This window comes from Lethenteron reissneri, chromosome 50, assembly GCF_015708825.2.
Source record: "Lethenteron reissneri isolate LAM-NWPU_2019-01 chromosome 50, ASM1570882v1, whole genome shotgun sequence".
Classification (NCBI taxonomy): Eukaryota; Metazoa; Chordata; class Hyperoartia; order Petromyzontiformes; family Petromyzontidae; genus Lethenteron; species Lethenteron reissneri.
In genome coordinates this window covers 4,440,966-4,452,557 of record NC_083828.1, presented here as the reverse complement: position 1 = coordinate 4,452,557, position 11,592 = coordinate 4,440,966, and the positions used below count along the sequence as shown (strand labels likewise).

General features: G+C 49.6%; 1 protein-coding gene across 3 annotated transcripts; it reads left to right on the top strand.

Moving 5' to 3' along the window:
* The first annotated feature begins 961 nt into the window (after window positions 1–961).
* Window positions 962–8,165, top strand: BOLA1 (bolA family member 1). Of its 3 annotated transcripts, none has more exons than XM_061572524.1 (3): window positions 962–1,106; window positions 4,059–4,335; window positions 5,196–8,164. In XM_061572524.1, the coding sequence occupies exons 2-3, from the start codon at window positions 4,111–4,113 to the stop codon at window positions 5,421–5,423; spliced, it is 453 nt and encodes a 150-aa protein (XP_061428508.1). In that variant the 5' UTR covers window positions 962–1,106; window positions 4,059–4,110; the 3' UTR covers window positions 5,424–8,164. The 3 variants fall into 3 exon arrangements, with proteins under 3 accessions (XP_061428508.1, XP_061428509.1, XP_061428510.1); XM_061572525.1 differs by having other exon boundaries at window positions 1,009–1,106; window positions 3,886–4,335; window positions 5,196–8,165; XM_061572526.1 differs by having other exon boundaries at window positions 1,019–1,106; window positions 3,891–4,335; window positions 5,196–8,165.
* Window positions 8,166–11,592: the final 3,427 nt, after the last annotated feature.

The following is an 11,592-nucleotide window of genomic DNA, read 5'->3' as shown; positions in this document are numbered from 1 at the left end:
GGTAAAATAAAAAAAATATATAGTTATCATACCTGTCAACCCCTTCTCAGTGCCCTAACTTATTACAGACCAATTCAGACCTTATTGCTCACCCCGTGCCCGTATAAATCTCAACGTTCATCCTACAACGTCCCATCTAAAGGGAGAAACACAAACAAATAGACACGAATGATTGTATTTCGATTTAAAGCTTTCGTAACTGCAGGGACTCATCTTCTTGGTTCTTTCGGTAAAGTCACGTAGAAGGGAAGTAATAAAATAATAAAAAAAACATTTAATAATTCTCACGTTTCGGCCACAACGCAAGCAGACCTGTTCTCCACCTGAGGACGGCTGCTTGCGTTGTGGCCGAAACGTCTTGAAAATTATTTTATATTTTATTTTTATTATTTTATTACTTCCCTTCTACGTGACTTTACCGAAAGAACCAAGAAGACTAATGATTATTTCCATTTATTGCCCCTATTGGAACGGCTGTATAACGCCGTGCGGACCTCAAAACTCAATTCCCCAGCAACAAGAACACGGGGCACAAACCCGCGTGTGTTGGGCTCTGACAGGCGATGACTTTCGCGTGAACTGCAGTGCGCGACACGTGGTCGCTTGACGCGCACGTGGTCAGCCCCCCCCCCCCCCACGTGGTCGCTTGACGCGCACGTGGTCAGCCCCCCCCCACCCCCCACGTGCGCGTCACTGCGCGTCACGTGGTCAGCCCCCCCCCCACCCCCCACGTGCGCGTCACTGCGCGTCACGTGGTCAGCCCCCCCCCCACCCCCCACGTGCGCGTCACTGCGCGTCACGTGGTCAGCCCCCCCCCCTACCCCCCACGTGCGCGTCACTGCGCGTCACGTGGTCAGCCCCCCCCCCACCCCCCACGTGCGCGTCACTGCGCGTCACGTGGTCAGCCCCCCCCCCTACCCCCCACGTGCGCGTCACTGCGCGTCACGTGGTCAGCCCCCCCCCCACCCCCCACGTGCGCGTCACTGCGCGTCACGTGGGCCCGTGGCGTCATCACGAGGCGACTGAGAAGCCCTCGAGTGGCCACGTGACGTCTTCAATGCGCGGCGAGCGACTTGGGCTACGAAACAACAACAACAACGTGCAGTGTAAGGCGTTACACAGCAATATTATACTACATAACATTATATATACAACTATACACAACATAATACTACATAACATTATATATACAACTATACACAACATACACACAACATTATACTACATAACATTATATATACAACTATACACAACATAATACTACATAACATTATATATACAACTATACACAACACACAACATTATACTACATAACATTATATATACAACTATACACAACATACACACAACATTATACTACATAACATTATATATACAACTATACACAACATTATACTACATAACATTATATATACAACTATACACAACACACAACATTATACTACATAACATTATATATACAACTATACACAACATACACACAACATTATACTACATAACATTATATATACAACTATACACAACATACACACAACATTATACTACATAACATTATATATACAACTATACACAACAATATACACACAGCAATATACACAGCAACATACACAACATTATATATACAACTATACACACCAACACACACAGCATTATATATACAACTATACACAACATTATTAATACAACATACACAACAACATACACACAACATTATATATACAACATTATATATATAACTATACACAACAACACACACAGCATTATATATACAACTATACACAACATTATATATACAACATACACAACAACATACACACAACATTATATATATAACTATACACAACAACACACACAGCATTATATATACAACTATACACAATATTATATATATAAAATACACAACAACATACACACAACATTATATAGACAACTATACACAACAATATGCACAACAATATACACACAGCAGCATACACACAATATACACAGCAACATACACACAACATTATATATACAACTATACACAACAATATACACAGCAATATACACACAATATAATATACACAGCAATATACACAGCAACATACACACAACAATATACGCAACAATATACACAGCAACATACACACAACAATATACACAGCAACATACACACAACAATATACGCAACAATATACACAGCATACTACATAACATAATATACACAGCAATATACACAGCAATATACACAACATAATATATAACAATATACAACAATATACACATCATAATACACAGCAATATACACAGCATAATACATACCAATATACTTGTAGTGTACATCGTAACACAATAATATACACAAAATAATACATAATAATATACACAATACACACAACAATATACACAGCAACATAACATACACAACAGAATAAACACAACAACATCACACACCACCACAAGTGTTGTGTCACCAAAAGGGGTAAGATTTGCGCTTCGCAAAGCGCTCTGCAGCTCCACACGAATTAGAGCGAGCGGCCTGTGCAGTCAGTTAGCGTGGTGAGTATGGTCAATGACGTCATTAGCCAGCGTGGTGAAGTATGGTCAATGACGTCATTAGCCAACGTGGTGAAGTATGGTCAATGACGTCATTAGCCAGCGTGGTGAAGTATGGTCAATGACGTTATTTAGCCAGCGTGGTGAAGTATAGTCAATGACGTCATTTAGCCAGCGTGGTGAAGTATAGTCAATGACGTCAGCGTGGTGAAGTATGGTCAATGACGTCAGTTAGCCAGCGTGGTGAAGTATAGTCAATGACGTCATTTAGCCAGCGTGGTGAAGTATGGTCAATGACGTCAGTCAGCGTGGTGAAGTATGGTCAATGACGTAATTAGCCAGCGTGAGGTATGGTCAATGACGTCATTTAGCCAGCGTGGTGAAGTATGGTCAATGACGTCAGCGTGGTGAAGTATGGTCAATGACGTCAGTCAGCGTGGTGAAGTATGGTCAATGACGTCGGCGTGGTGAAGTATGGTCAATGACGTCAGCGTGGTGAAGTATGGTCAATGACGTCACTAGCCAGCGTGGTGAAGTATGGTCAATGACGTCATTAGCCAGCGTGGTGAAGTATGGTCAATGACGTCATTAGCCAGTGTGGTGAAGTATGGTCAATGACGTCATTTAGCGTGGTGAAGTATGGTCAATGACGTCATTAGCCAGCGTGGTGAAGTATGGTCAATGACGTCATTAGCCAGCGTGGTGAAGTATGGTCAATGACGTCAGTCAGCGTGGGGAAGAATGGTCAATGACGTCATTAGCCAGAGTGGTGCAGTATGGTCAATGACGTCATTAGCCAACGTGGTGAAGTATGGTCAATGACGTCAGCGTGGTGCAGTATGGTCAATGACGTCAGCGTGGTGAAGTATGGTCAATGACGTCAGCGTGGTGCAGTATGGTCAATGACGTCAGTTAGCCAGCGTGGTGAAGTATGGTCAATGACGTCAGCGTGGTGAAGTATGGTCAATGACGTCATTATTCAGCGTGGTGAAGTATGGTCAATGACGTCATTATTCAGCGTGGTGAAGTATGGTCAATGACGTCATTATTCAGCGTGGTGAAATATGGTCAATGACGTATAGTCAATGACGTATAGTCACTGACCATACGAAACGGCGTAGCGTGCTTTAGAATTGGACGTGTGCAATGGTGAGACGCACACTTGTGTTGTTGGGCACGATGGTCCGACGTTTCGCCCCACGTGCTGGACAGCTTTTTCAGGATCCGAATTGAGCAGCTCACACCACCCTCGATGATCGAATCCGTTCCTGCCCGCTGTTGGTGTTCCTGCTTCCTGAAGCCGCCCGATTTTCTGATCTCTGACGACACTGTGCCTTGTTGTGTCCCCAGAGCAGAGGTCGCAACCGGGTACCCGATACCCGGCTACCCGTACCCGTACCCTATCTGATACCCGGCTACCCGTACCTGGCCGGGTACGGGTATCCGTTTGCGACCCTGGTGCGGCCGGGTACGGCCGGGTACGGGTAAGGAATCAAAACCCGTTTGCGACCTCTGCCCCACAGCGGAAGCACGGAAGTCGTGCGGCGCAACGGGAGTCGTGCGTGCGCTCGCCCCATGCTCGCCCGGCCGCTGGTCGCCCCAGCCCTGCGCTCCCTGCTGACGCGGCCTCGTTGGACCGCGAGGTCTCGGTCCACGATGCCGGCCACGGCGGCCCCCGGTGGCCCCGTGCAGGAGTCGATCCGAGAGAAGCTGACGAGGACCCTGGGCCCCGTGCACCTGGACGTGATCAACGAGAGCGGGATGCACGCCGTGCCCCGCGGATCTGAGACGCACTTCAAGGTGAGCGGCAAGGGGAGGGGGGGGTGACTACTGAGGGTCTGGTGGTGTCACCCCCACTGTGCTGTGGAACAGGAGTGAGGGCGGTATGAGCCATGATCGATCCACTGCTGACCGAACGCCTCCCCAAACCATCGCCAGCTCCATTTCAAGCGACCCTGCAAGTCTGCGTGTGTGTGTGTTCAGTGAATGGGGAGCGGTAGTGTAGCGGTTAGCGCGCTGCGCTACAAACCCGGCGACCCGGGTTCGATTCCCGCTCACGGCCAACATCGGTGAAGATTATCTGAACCGGTCCTGGGCCTCCCTTAGGTCGACTCAGCCTCAAATGAGTACCTGATGCGGTGTGTAAACATCGCCACTGGGGAGACAAAGGCGGTCGGGCGTGGTGTTGGCCACCCACCCCCTCGTGTGCCGTGGCGGCCTTTAAAGGTGCTCGCTAACATAACTTGCCCCAACAGTATGTAAGTGTTATGGTGCGTGCGATTGTTTCTGTGTGCAGTGGTTTGACAAAGGGGACTATGATTTGTTGTTAAATAATGCTGTATACTAACATTGGCCTGAAGGATTCCATACTGTTCAGTTTATTCCAGAGACGTTTCAAGGAATGTTAAGGAATGTACTTTTCACACTGGTGGAATAAAACAAATCAAAAAGAGAATAGAAACCGATATAATGCAACGTTAACGTTCAGAATGAGGATGGAATGTGATGGAACACGCAAGCCATATTCAGTGGCCATATACGCCGTGGAACAACCTTTCTGACCCCACCCCCAATCACCCCTTCTCCCCCACTCTCCTCCCCCTCCACTTGCTGTCACTCCTTCTCCCCTGCTCCCCCACTCCCCTCCCCTCGCTCTCAAGGTGGTGGTGGTGTCCACGCAGTTCGAGGGCGTGCCTCTGCTAGCGCGCCACCGGCTCGTCAACGAGGCTCTGCGCGACGAGCTGGCGGGCGGTGTGCACGCCCTCTCCATACAGGCGCGCACGCCCGAGCAGTGGGGGAGCAGCGGGGGGCGCGTGGATCCCAGCCCCCCGTGCCTGGGGGGCTCCAAGCGCGAGGGGGGGCGGCACGGCGACGCGGGCCCAAGTTAGGGGCAGTAGCGTGAGTGTGGTTGACACGTGCCAACCTACACAAATGGGACCTCCTGTCTAATTCCGCTCGCCCACTTAGCCCATTCAACAACCCACTCAATCCCTCACCCATTCACCCATCCAACTACTCAACCACCCACTCACTCACTAACCACTCACTCACTCACACACTCACCCACCCACTCACTCACCTACCCACTCACTCACCCACCCACCCACTCACTCACTCACCTACCCACCCACCCACTCACTCACTCACCCACCCACTCAACTCACCCATCCACCTCCTCACTCATCCACCTACTCAACCACCCACTCACTCACTAACCACTCACTCACTTATCCACTCACTCACTCACCCACCCACTCACCCACTCACACACTCACTCACCCACTCACTCACCCACTGACCCGCTCTCTCATCCACCCACTCACTCTCTCACTCGCTCACCCACCTGTCCACTCAACCACTCTTTCACCCACTCAACCTACTCAATCACATGACACACCTCCACCAATCACTTTGTGGGAAGTCGGCCGTGGTTTTTCTTTGAACAGAATGGGGCCCCCACCATGGCGATGTGCGCTTTCCACCACTGGTGAAGGGGCTGCTCATAGAGAAGAGCACCACGCAGCACTCAATGTGAGCGTGGCGATCATCACTTTGACATCCACCGCAAGTTTTGCTGCTGGCAACAGGCTACTTACACCCCCCCCCCCCCCCCCTGCCGTCTAAGGACCCTTTTGTGCTTTTTGAACTGACAACTCAATTAATATTGTTAATAATAATAAAATATTCTCACCGTACCCACGTGTGCTCCAGCAGAGGGGTCGTGTGTCCGCCTGACTGAACCCCCGTCTCTTCTCAAACTCGCCTGACCCGTTGTTAATATCCTCGGCTGCCCTGCGGTGATTGTGCCCGGACCCTTAGAGCTGTCACTGGGCGTGTGAGATGGATCGTTTGTGGTCAACGGGGGGGAAACCCGAAACGTGGCCAGGTGTGCGGAGAAAGCCCCGTGCTCCCCTCGGGCATCATCGGGGTGTGCGGTAAAGCGTGTGTTTTGCTATTTGGAGAGGGTGTCACAAATCCCCCCGCCTCAAGGGGTAGGCAGTGAGTGATGGACCGACTAGAAAGTGTGTGCATGCGAGCGGTGGTGTAGCGGTTAGCGCTACGCTGCGCTATGAACCTGGGGACCCGGGTTCGATTCCCGCACACGGCCAACACCAGTGACGATTATCTGAACCGGTCCTGGGCCTCCCCTAGGTCGACTCAGCCTCAAATGAGTACCTGGTGCGGTGTGTCGTAAACATCGCCACTGGGGAGACAAAGGCGGTCGGGCGTGGTTCTGGCCAACCACCCCCTCGTGTACCGTTCCGGCCTTCATAGGTGCTCGCTAACAGCATTTGCCCCTACAGTCTGTTAAGGCTATACGGGGGATCTTTGTCTTTGTAGCATAACGAACCCGGCGGCCCGAGTTCGATTCCTGCTCACGGCTAATGCCGGTGACGAATATCTGAACGGCAGAGGTCGCAACCGGGTACCCGATACCCGTACCCTACCCGATACCCGGCTACCCGTACCCGGCCGGGTACGGGTACGGGTAGGCCGTGAGTCACTGGTGAGTAACCGTTTGTCACTCATTTCGGGTAGGGTACGGGTAGGGAACGGGTACCCATACCCGGCCGGGTACGGGTATCCATTTGCGACCCTGGTGCGGCCGGGTACGGGTACGGGTAAGGAATCAAAACCCGTTTGCGACCTCTGCTGAACGGGTCCTGACTCGGCCTCAAATGTGTACCTGGTGCATTGTGAAGACACCGCCACTAGAGATACAAAGGCGGCCGTGCATAGTACGTGCATGTTCTTGCAGTAGTTGTTGTAAAGTGATGGCGTAGTGGTTAGCGCACTGCGCTACGAACCTGGCCACTTGGGTTTGATTCCCGCTCAAGACCAATAACAGTGGTGGATATTTCAACCAGTTTTGGGCCTCCTCGAGATATAATCCGTCTTAGATGAGTACTGTAACTTGTGAGTATCTACGCGAGTACGTTCGTCAATAACACTGCCTTAACTGGAGAAATGTGTGGTGTTTCGGACAATTTTCTCTTCATTGCGCATCAAAAGAAGGGTCATTGCCTGAAACGTCGTCTATTATATAGTGTTCCCTTTTAAAGGCAGTTTTATTGACGAACGTATTGGTTTTTTTTGTATTCGTGCACCATTGCCAACGCAGTGCTGTATCACCAAATAATGTGTATCAGATAATTGTTTTTATACCCTTTTATCTGGCAACAAAACTGACACCTTTTTTACAAGGAGTCATGTTTGCATAGACCACAATACCTGCAGTCATAATGCAAAAAAACCATAACTCTGATAATGTATGCACTGTCCTTGAAGTTGACTGGTCCACACCCGAGACAGCTTTCCTTAGAGCCTAGTCTCACATGGTGTTGGACCAGATGACGCCAAAAGGCGCACAACTCAAAGACAATGCACCATCAGAGTATGAGAGCTCGGGGTAAGCATTTACACCATTGGAACCTCATTTGCCAGAAGTAAAAATATGATAATTGTTTTTTTAGCCTTCTATCTGGCAACACAACTGACACCTTTTTTTACAAGGAGTCATTTTTGCATAGACCAACATGTGTATCTGTATATACGTGTACGTGCCAGTAGATGGCGCTCGGCACAAACGATATTATTTGAAAGGTTGGCATTACCACACTGGAATTAAATTCAGTATTTGAATTCACATCTCTCAGATTTCCGTTTAACATGAATTGTATTTTACCAGGTAATGCCCACTGAGCTACATACAATATGTCAGTCTTTTTCTGAAGAGACTTAGCGACATGATAACTCAACAAAGTGGCACATAAACACATGGTTTAACACGTAGGCTTTCGCGACCAATGTTATTCATAATCAACGTTTTTGGGTTTAGATCGCGTTATTTATAAACATCGTACTCAAATTGTAAATGTTGTGGCTTCAACACACCGGTGGGCTAAAGCAGTGAACTATTTGTCTTTGTCAACGTGACACATTTTTTACTGATTGGCCGTGTCGGGTGGTGGAGGGTTACGACACATTTATAAATAACGCGATCTAAACCCAAAAACGTTGATTATGAAACACATGGTTGTGAATGTGGAGGGAAAACCCGGAGGACCCGGAGAAAATCCACACCACCACGTGGAGAGAGACAGAGACATTCAAACTCCAATTATACAGCAGGCGTCGGAGTCAGGATCGAACCCACGACCTCATGTATACCAGGCGAGGCAGGTAACATCTCACCACCGATGCAATTCCAATTGCCACAAAACACAAAGTCTTGGATGAAATCAAGGACATGCATGCGTTTCACCTTCAGTGTTATCGCACAATGAACTACGAACCCGGCTACACGAGTGCGACTCCCAGCCACGGCTAACATCGGTGGCGAGTAAAGTCAGAGCCGGTCCTGCCCCACTCACCACAACCTTCACCAACCCACACTGACCGGCGTGGTGAAGTATGGACAAACAACCCCCATCACCAACTCGGCGTTTCAAGGACAACCTCCACGACTTCAGTGTGGGGAGGTCTTCGTCCAGCAATGGATTGACACGTCTCTGTGAAATTAAACATTACAGTGCGATGCAAAGGATGTAACATCTAGCATAAGGAAGGGGGAGCGATGGCATTTGTGTTGATGAGAACTTGGCTTTGATTATGAACAAGGGCGGAATGTAAAGGAACCGGGCACTTTGTCAACGCAGATGGCCTCGTTTTTCAATTATATCACATGTACATTTTCGCATCGAATGAGGTTATCGAAATCTGTTCTTGCAACAACAAAAAACACACCAGAATGTATAATGAGATGCAATTTTTTACTTTACAATACTAGAGGGGACAGTGCCGTTGTATAACCTGGAGAGTACCTCTGCACTCCGGAAAGTAATACGCACCCCAACGTTGTGCCCGGTGTGAAATGAGGTTATCGAAATGTGGTCTTACAAAAAAAAACATACTAAGATGCAACCCCCAATTGTTTGCTTTATACTGGTAGAAACCACCTGGTTCCACCAGCCCACAGGGGATTATTGTGTGCGTCCGTCGTGCATCCAAAAATGGGAGAGGTGGGGCTGGGTGGAGAGGGGAGGGTGGGGAGGGGCTGGGTGGGGAGGAGAGGGTGGGGAGGGGCTGGGTGGGGCTAGGTGGGGGGTGGGAGGGGTAGGGCTGGGTGGGGAGGGGTGGGGCTGGGAGGGGTGGGGCTGGGTGGGGAGGGGTGGGGCTGGGAGGGGTGGGACTGGGTGGGGGGTGGGAGGGGAGGGGCTGGCTGGGAGGGGTGGGGCTGGCTGGGTGGGAGGGGAGGGACTGGTCACCCCGTGGTGCCCTTATAAAACTCAACGTTTAACCTACTCACGCCGGCTTGTGCCCGCCCTCACAGTCGGACATATTTGCGGAATACACCACGCCGCCGTTGACCCTGCAGGCCATTGACCGAGCAACCCAACGTTCCTACCAGCTCCCTCCGCAGCAGGAGTGTGTTAATCCAGGAGGGGGCGAAGTGCCGTTGCATAATCCGGAAAATACCACTGCACTCCAGTAGATGGCACTCGTCATCATCACTAACGGTGCACAATTTGGATTATTGGCTCGACTGCGCGTGACTTTCACGCCACAATTGTGCAGCACTCCACTAATTAAGCCACATCGCCGCAATGGAGCTCTTCCCGGAACGATTGCAGTGCAGAGCAATCACAGACCACCCCTTCTCGAGCCGCGATTAAATCATTCGCACGCAATTGTCGGACCGTTCGGACTTGTTCCCGACACGAGCGTGCGACGGCTCAAGCAGGTTATTGGCTTCCGTGGGGGGCTCGGATGTAACGTTTGCACCCTTCACCCCATCTCCCCCCCCCCTCCTCTCGTAGGCGGACTCCGAACAACTAAAAATTAACCCGTAAAAACAAAGTTTTTCACTATAAATCCTTTATATGCGTGGCGGCGAGAGTCCTCTCGTCCTCTGGCTTGAGATGGCTGCCACCTATGGGTCAGATGATTGTCTGCCAGCATTAAGCAATTGGTAATTAAATATGTATTTATTTCCCATAAACAGTGTAAAATTTTGGAAAAAAATTTTCACGAAAATTAATTGTCACGCACAACGGGTCTGTGTGCAAAATGTCAGCTCGATTGGATCACGGGAAAACGACCGAAAGATTTGCACGGTCGTAAGCAAGCAAGCACGCAAGCAAGCAAGCGAACTTAATATAAAGGATTTTAAAATCTCAATCCGTGCCGTTCCTACCGCTAATTATCGCCACTTGCTGGGTGAATTCGCGGCCCGAATGAGGCTCACCAATTATTTAATCTCCTGGGCAAACACAGAACCTGATCTTCCTGCAGTCAGTTCACCAACCCCCTCGTTCAAACACGTGGTCCAGCCCGTTGCACCCTGTATCGGGACTGAACCCATGAGATATGCCGCGCTCCACACACGCTCACCTGGAAGTGATTTTAACATGACGCCTTTTGGGTTTAATTGTACCACGTATTAGAGTCGCGCACAGGCGGTGTCCACCGGTGAGTGACAATCCCGCAGTGTCCACCAGTGAGTCACACTCCCAAAATGTCCACCAATGAGTGACAATCCCACATTGTCCACCAGTGAGTCACACTCCCAAAATGTCCACCAGTGAGTGACAATCCCACATTGTCCACCAGTGAGTCACAATCCCACAATGTCCACCAGTGAGTGACAATCCCACATTGTCCACCAGTGAGTGACAATCCCACATTGTCCACCAGTGAGTGACAATCCCACAATGTCCACCAGTGAGTCACAATCCCACAATGTCCACCAGTTATAATCCCACATTGTCCACCAATGAGTGACAATCCCACAATGTCCACAAATGAGTCACAATCCCACATTGTCCACCAGTGACAATCCCACATTGTCCACCAGTGAGTCACAATCCCACAATGTCCACCAATGAGTAACAATCCCACATTGTCCACCAATGAGTGACAATCCCACAATGTCCACCAATGAGTAACAATCCCACATTGTCCACCAGTGACAATCCCACATTGTCCACCAATGAGTAGCAATCCCACATTGTCCACCAATGAGTAACAATCCCACATTGTCCACCAGTCACAATC